At 40.3% G+C, this 8,294-nt stretch overlaps 1 protein-coding gene across 1 annotated transcript in view; it reads right to left on the reverse strand.

Moving 5' to 3' along the window:
• The window catches only part of insyn2ab (inhibitory synaptic factor 2Ab), a 42,486-nt gene that overhangs the window by 23,697 nt on the left and 10,495 nt on the right, over positions 1-8,294 (reverse strand). The window contains exon 2 of the mRNA XM_016544751.1: positions 5,286-6,378. Coding sequence (XP_016400237.1) covers positions 5,286-6,373 — 1,088 coding nt within the window. The 5' untranslated portion in view covers positions 6,374-6,378. The remainder of the gene's footprint in view (positions 1-5,285; positions 6,379-8,294) is intronic.

The raw sequence follows: 8,294 nt of genomic DNA on the forward strand, positions 1-8,294 counted from the left end.
CCTAAACCAACTGCCTGCTGACTGCATATATCTACTACAGTACACGGATCCATTCAGAATAACTAAACACAGCAACATAAACATGACAAATAAAAACATTATTGTGAATGTGTGTGGAAACAACGTGAATGTATGGAAATGTCTGTGCCTGTGCATAAATACAATGTGCGATCAGTGCGTCAAGAGCACTCATACACGCATCATTATAACGGACTCAGGCGTGCTTACTGTACGACTCCTGTACGCCACCACAATAGTCTTTACCTTGATTGCAGTCTTTATCCATCAAAACTTTACTAGCGAGACTGGTTATCCAGTCGAGAAAACGTATTGTGTGTCTCATCTGGCCATACAGCGGTGGGATGTGTTGACAATCCGTTCAGTCTGTACTTCACACAAGGTCGTGACATGTGAGGGCTCGCGCTCTTCAGAGACAATCACAGAATATGACAGAGCTTGTGTTTTAAAGCAAAACAGAATGAATAATTCACTTAAAACGCAACACGAGTCTCTGTTCTCTCTGCAATCTCTGATGTAATCAGCCTGGTTTCCTTTATATTAGTGCTGTTTTGGACGGATTGTTTGAATGCATTCGCTTACTGGATCATTGGACTGAAAACTTTCCCGGAGTTTAGCAGCTTAAAATGATCTGATCGCAAGCAGAGAAGCAAAATTGGGTTAAAGGGTTAGAATAGAAATTGTGCTTCAGTAATTTTGCGTTAATGGAGTTAAATTATTTTAACGCGTTAAGGATTGTAAAATTAATCGCATGCGTTAACGCATTCACGTTGACAGCCCTAATATATATATATATATATACAGTATATACATATATAATTATTAACATATGTACCAGGCGGCTTCTTTATTAGGGCGATAGGTCGATGCACCACCAAAAAGGGAGGGATTTTTTTCTATCACATTCAACCACAGTGTTACGCTAGCTGTCACTGTACTAGACTGTTTGTTCTACCTCTGGATATATAGTCCAATCAGCGTCAAGTCACATTATGTGGAGTAACGCCCCTTTTTGGGCGATTTCAAAAAAATGTTTTAATTTATCTTGAAAAAGTCTTGCAGAAAATGTAGTTTTGTGAGAATCATCCTCAAACTTAATCTTGAACTTGGTAAAAATTATCTTTATTTAAAATGTTTCAAGTCTTAATATTTTCCTTTTGTTATACTGAGATAAATCATACTGGGATGTATGCAAAAATTGTTGTGTGTGGCCCTACCTAGAAAATTTTCCAATATGTACATATAGAGAATTTACTATAGGGATTTTATATATGTTATAAACTTGGATCACTTGTGTTCATACCCAGAGAATGTATGGATGTGAAAATTATATAGGTAACATACATGGCAATATCGCTCTTTGATATAGGGCAATATACAGTATGTCACATATCCATATGGGTATACATCAATATGCTGTTTTACTTATTTATTTATAACAATTCATTTTCATATTTTAAAATTCTGTTAGACTGATGACTCAGTGCACAGATAATATGGTGCAGTCCTGTAGTATTTTCCTAATGCAAACTACGACCCATGAAAGCTAACTAACTGCCTAAATTTCCAGGCGCAGCACGACTCTATCAGCACTAAAAGCTGCCTTAACACCTAAAGGCTGTACCCTGGTGTTCCAAAGACATCCATGCCAGGGCTCCTGAGTGCTTGGCATTTTAAGCTCTGCCCACCCTGGCTGTCAGCAGCATGCAGACGCTTTGTTTGCACTAAAAGCGCTGCACTCAGACAGAGAGGAACATCAAACCCTTGGCTCTGGCTGGTTTAACCCAGGGAGACTGGCTGGGCTTTCATATGCCCAGACTGAGCCACTCATCGGTTCTGAGCTCAGCTGCTCTGATGACACCTAGCATGTGGGAGTGCAGGCGCTGTCCTGCCTCTAATAATAGGGCCCACACTCATTGTGGAAGATGGGAGCTACACAAAACAGACACACTTTCTCCTTCAGAAGATGAAAGGGCTGCCTGATGAGGCGCTGCTAATTGAGGCTGTTTGAGTAGTGGTTTTGTGCTTTGAAAATACGGCCTGCTTTTCTCACTCCTGGCTCGAGATTAGAAAGAAGTCCGGCACTCCTTAGACGGTGAGTTAGGCTTGAGGGCCATTACCTGCCCAAAGCAATTCCTGAAGGACCTTAAGTGCTGAGACTGTGGGTTTTAGACCAGTTCTGTGGCGCCAATTTGACTCATTTCAGAGGATTTTTAGGGTGAGATACTGTATACACAAATTCAGCCATCTGCTGTTTACAAGGTCCCTGCCATACTAAATGGAAAATAATATGGTAGACGAAAAGTGGCTACCTTTTTGAAATGGATCATAACTGACACCTCGCTGAGCCCAGCAATAAAAATATTATTGACCAATCTTACCTTAGAAACTGTTGCCATTTTCAAGAACTTTCGGTTTTATGTCAGTCTACAGAGGATCTCTGTGTTTGGATAGTTTCAAAGAGTAATTTCAGAGAAATTATCCAGAACTATGGTCAAATGTTATTGTCGGATCACTTACAATAAGCAAAAGGTATGGATACAAGCCTTCTTTTGTTATTATTATTATTATTAGTGTGTGTGTGTGTTATCAGCTGGAATTGCTTTTGAAGTTTTTAAAATATGGAGCAGAAATCTCTAGTTTATTCCTGGGGTGTTCTGTAAAGGTTTTCTGAGTGAGCGAATGGTTTATTAGTTTAGGGTATAATGACACTTTACAAGAAAAATAAATAAATAAATAAATAATCTCACAACATGAGTGCTGAATGGGTTTTACATTTCAACACCTACCAATTGTTAATTAAATACAGTAATTGTTTGTATAAATATGCTGTTTGTGGTATCAGAATACTATTAAGATACCGTAATACATATTAGTAGACTCTTTTGTTCACATAGGCTGAATTTATTTGATCAAAAATACAACAAAACAATAATACAGTGAAATATTATTAAAGATAAATATAGCTGATTTCTATTTTAATATATTTTAAAATGTCATTTATTCCCGCAATGGCAAACATGACTTTTCAGCAGCGATTTTTTTTAGAGCCATGATCCTTTAGAAATCATTCTAATATGCTGATTTGGTGCTTACAGGGGTCATATGATGCGATTTCAAGTTTTCCTTTCTCTTTGGAGTGTTACAAAAACTGTAAAGTTGCAAAGACTAAAGTCTCAAACCCAAAGAGATATTCTTTATAAGAGTTGAGACTTGTCCACGCCCTCCTAAAACGCCTCGTTCAAACACGCCCCCACATGTCTATGTCACGATGTGGGAATATTTGCATAACACCGCCCAAATGTTCACGCAAGAAAGAAGGCATAACTTTGATTCTCGCTGTAGTATTGTTGCCACCGCCATGTCATGGAGACACTGTGTTTCGTTATGAAAGCGAAACTACTTTGTATGGCCTTCCAAAAGAGGACACAACTAGAAATTAAGTTGTATTTACAACACTGTTCCAGAACAGTTCAACCCTAATATTAAGATATGAGCAACGCATTTTACAGAGGACGAGGACTGTTTCCTGGGAGAGTAGTGTTTTTTTAACCTTAAACCTTAAATCTCATTACACCAAATACACAAAATAATGTTTTTTTTAGCAACATCACATGACCCCTTTAATTTCTTATTATTATCAATGTTGAAAACAGTTTTGCGGTTTAATATTTTTGGAAGCTTTGATAAATTTTTTCAAGATTCTTTAATGAATATAAATCTCAAAAGAACTGCATTTATTTGAAATATAAATTTTTTTGTAAAATTGTAAATGTCTTTACTGTCACTTTCGATCAATTTAATGCACCTTTGCTGAATAAAATAATTAATTTCTATCAAAAAAAGTCTTACTGACCTCAAACTTTTGTACAATAATGTACATGTATAAAAAAAAAAAAACATAAAACGCCTAACATTTCTTTTGGATGTCTACCAGGGATTAAGAGCTGCTAATATCTCCAGAACCCCCTCTCATCGACCTACTAAATAAACGGTCACGTCCCGTCTGGCCAACAGCTGAGGCAAGCACTTCTAAGCTTCCAACATCCCAACCAGAAGAGACATCCACTTAATGGAGGGGCATTATTAAACATGAGGAACGCTGATTGTATCGAGTTCTTTCCTCTCATCAGGCGGGCCGTCAGAGGCAGCAGAGAGAAAGTGAGGTTGGCTCTGTGCTTGTGGAGCATCAGGTATTAGTGAATGCAAGATGACATCTGACACTGAAGTGTCCTCGTGTTGCTGCGCAAGTGGCTTTCAACAGGCACCAAAGCATCTTTTCACCTCATTTGCTTTGCAGGTTCCAAATTCAACAGTCACCACAACCCATATAACCCTGAATTTCTGCCACTCACCATAGATGCTGACATGGAAATGGAGCTGAAGCGCATTAAAAAGCTTTAAACAGTTGTTATAAATAGACCTGTTCGACCTTAATCCTGTTCGACACTAACACCATAAATGCAGGGAAATTAAAATTGCTGAGTTGAATACATATTCCCTGCTGACTTCACACCTGCCTTTCATTCATAAATCAGGTATGACGGATCATTTTAGAAGTGCTTTAATGTTTACGAGATTACGAGTCAGTGTGTAGTGTGTATGTTTGGGCATAAAAAGATCTACAAAGTTATAAATCTCAAAAAATGTATTAAGTCCACTCCAAAGGGAGATATTTAATTTTTTTAAATCCCTTTTCAAGAACTACAACGAACGGCTCGTTTGGACTACAGCGTTTGTTTTCCGGGGTACTGTCATGTCACAAAGCGGTCCATTAGAATATCATTAAAATAATTCCTGTCTACGGAAATTCAAATGGTTGGGGGGTGGGGAGGGGCGAGGTCGTGGTTAGAACGCTTAGTTGAGTGCATCAGACAAGACCAGGACGAAGAAGAAGAAGAGCTGCTGTAGCGTCAAGTGACAGTACAATACTGGATAATTATGTAATCTGCAGAATTTACACTTCAATTATGAGAGTATGGTATAAATAAATTCAACTGTATAACAGTTTCACTGCAATTCATGTTATAACTTGCAATATCCATGCGTGCAAATGTTCTGCGTGATCCTCCTGTTCAATATTAGGACCCTCTTAGTTCATAATAGCACCCCTTTAATTAATCTCAGAGAAAATGTTAGTGTTCAATAGCCTTAGTATTTTTGGTATTATCTTTTCTTTCTCACATTGAGAAAACAAGCCGAAACACAAAAACTGCATAAATACAGTTGATGAATAGTAAATACGTTACATAAAGACTATGACTCACCCCTCTCGCTGTGCTTCTCCTCTTTCCAGCTCCTGAATGACCCCCAGCAGCACTTTGATGGTTTCTTGACTAGAGTTGATCAGAGCCTCCATGGCTTGAAGCCTAGCTTTCACATTCCCATTGGCCCCAGGGAGAGCAAACAGATGCCCCTGTGTGCCCTGCCGGGTCTCTGCGGTGCCCAAGTTTTGGCTACTGTGACAGTGGGCCTGTATGTGGGCCTGGGAAGCGCAACTCGCAGAATGAGGCAAAGCCTGAGACTGCGCCTGCAATCCGTTCAGCTGCGCCGTGTCTTTTTTGCGTTTGCAGCTCCCTGAGGGACTCTCCGGGCATTCCACTTGTGTCAAGGATGTCCATGCAATAGGGCCAGAAATCTTTGAACAGTCACCCCTGACCTGCAGAGGTTGAGTCAGCTTGGTTGAGGAGGCACAGTTGGGCTGCGGGCCTGCCCCTGCCTCGCTTTCACTGGGTAATCCTTTGTGCTTGGCACCACTCCCCGGGACGTTGGTGTCTCTCCTTGAGTCTGACTGATCTAAAACCGTGTCTGACAGATCAGGGCAGAGTTTCCCATCCGAACAGTCCGGCCCAACACACAAGTCCTTAGCGTCGCTGCACTGCGGCGTAGTGTGGAGCAACACTCGGGTCTGTTGCACCCGTCCGTCACACCTTGTCCCCCGTCCCCCCCCCTTCACGTCACTCAAAAAGCCATTGTTTTGATCAGGGTAGTTCTCCACTAGAGCGGTGTGTTTGATTACTGTTCCCTTCTTGCGCTCGAAGGGGAAAGTCTGGTAACGCTTTTTCAAGTCAGGCGAGGTTTGCACGCCCGTGCTCTTGGTGACGTTCGGGATGGAGCGGCGAGCCGGCATGGTCATGTACCTCCGGTGGATGACCTTGCAGGAAACAGAGCGGTCTCTGGCACCTCGGTGGGCAGCCTCATTCTGCGCCTCGCAGATGTCTTTAAAACGCACCTGCAGGGCTTTGTTTCGCTTGCGTACCACGTCTGCTCCGCTCCGCTCCAGCAAAGGACCGCCAGACTCCGAGTCAGACTCTGAGCTTGACAGAGTACAGCAGCCTGCCTCCTTACTGACCATATCTCCTGCGGGAGAGAGCAAGAGAGAGAGGAGAAAGAATGAGGAACAGCGAGAACGTTTACAGTTAATAAAATGGCAGTGATTGCAGCTCAAGCACAGATGGCCTAGTTTTGTCTTTTCCTCAGCGCACAACATCCTGGCAGTCAAAGCTTGGGGGGTTTTTGTGTGCGCGTGTTTTGTTTAGCAGTGGAAGTCACAGCTGACACAGAGCGACCTGCATTCATGCTCTCTCATTACACTAAGGCTTCATCTCTCTAATGAGGCTGCCAGTACATGGAAGATGGGGGCTGAAGCACAGACTGCCAGCGAGACGGAACAGGGCCTTTGAGTCATCAGATATGAAATACAACTCAACACTTGATGGCAAATACAGACACACATGATAACATGACACCTGAATTAAGAGGAACAAAATGGTGTAAACGTCAGCAATCAAAGATGTGTGTGCAAGTGCATAAGAATGATTCATATGAGTTTTTGCTATTGTCACTTTTTCGCAGTTTGGATCAGAATAAGTTGTTCATGCACAGAAAATTCTAATGGATGGTGTGTGCGCGCTAAAAAAATGCTGCTTTACCAGTCGGTGGCCCGTGAATAATTTGCCAATTTGCTTTCCATTTCAACTATTGCTGTGCAAAACTCACTGACAGTGCTTGGGTGAGTGGTTGCCAGAGCAATGCTATATGGTTGCAAAGGTGTGCTAAGTGGTTTTGATGCATTGCTGCATGGTTGCTATGGTGTTCTTGATGGTTTCTGGTAGGGATGTAACGGTATGAAAATTTCCTATCATGGTTATAGTGACCAAAATTATCACGGTTATCAGTATTATCACGGTATTGTTAAAATGTGCTGGAGATGTTCAAAAAGTACTGATACATAAATCAACAAACAACAAATAAAATGACTTTTTTGTTTGCATAATCACTAAAACAATAACATTACCAATGATGTTCGGATTTTAAATGACAACTTGACTGACAACAGTTTATCTAATAGCATGTTCAAATATCTAATGTAAATGTTCAAATAAAGCTTTGAAAAAGTTTCATAAAAAGGTAAACCTCACATTTCAGCCTTTAAATAAAGAAAAGAGTTAAGTCAAAATGATAATTGATTAATAAATGATTATATGTATTTATCTGCTCCATAAATAATACTAGATACCTTATTGTTTAAATGTGTAGAATCCACATAAGCTTGTTTTTCATCAACTGGTCAAAATTTACAGCAGGGCATGCAAACTCGGTCCGTTTTTGGCAAGACAGAAACTGCACACAGGCTGAATGTAAATATAAGTCTCAGTAAATCCAGCAGGTGGACAAACTAACAAAAACATAAAAACAACTGCGGAGCACGCCACGGAGGCAGCCATCAGCGTCACTAACCGTGGGGAATTTTATCACGATTTATCGTCAAACCGGTAATCGTTGCATCCCTAGTTTCTAGGGCATTGCTAAGGTGTTATGTTTGGTTGCTTGATAGCCCATGTCAAAAATATGCACAACTCAAAGTGATATTCTGGGGCGGGTGCACCACAAGCATACATGTTACTTAACTTGGCGTAAATGGCCACTAGGATACAGTTTGCTCACTACTAAATATTTGAAAGCTGTGCCATTAAACTTTGAAAGGAAAAAGTTGAAGTGTAACCCTACATATACAATAAAAAGTAAATCATACAACCTGGAGTTACATTTGGAATAAAATGGCAGAGCAATTGAATCCCATGAATAAGCTCATGTTTTCCAGGACAGACTTCAGTGCTTTAGATATATATGATGTTGTTGACATTTACACTCATTTATAGTTTAAGAGAGAGAACATCATTTGAACAAATGACATTTTAGTGGCAGTCAAAATAAGAAATACAGAAACGTCAAAATTTCCAATTTGTTGTATTGATATTAATTTATTTGAGAAT

This window comes from Sinocyclocheilus rhinocerous, unplaced genomic scaffold, assembly GCF_001515625.1.
Source record: "Sinocyclocheilus rhinocerous isolate Xijiao unplaced genomic scaffold, SAMN03320098_v1.1 scaffold8, whole genome shotgun sequence".
NCBI classification, from domain to species: Eukaryota; Metazoa; Chordata; class Actinopteri; order Cypriniformes; family Cyprinidae; genus Sinocyclocheilus; species Sinocyclocheilus rhinocerous.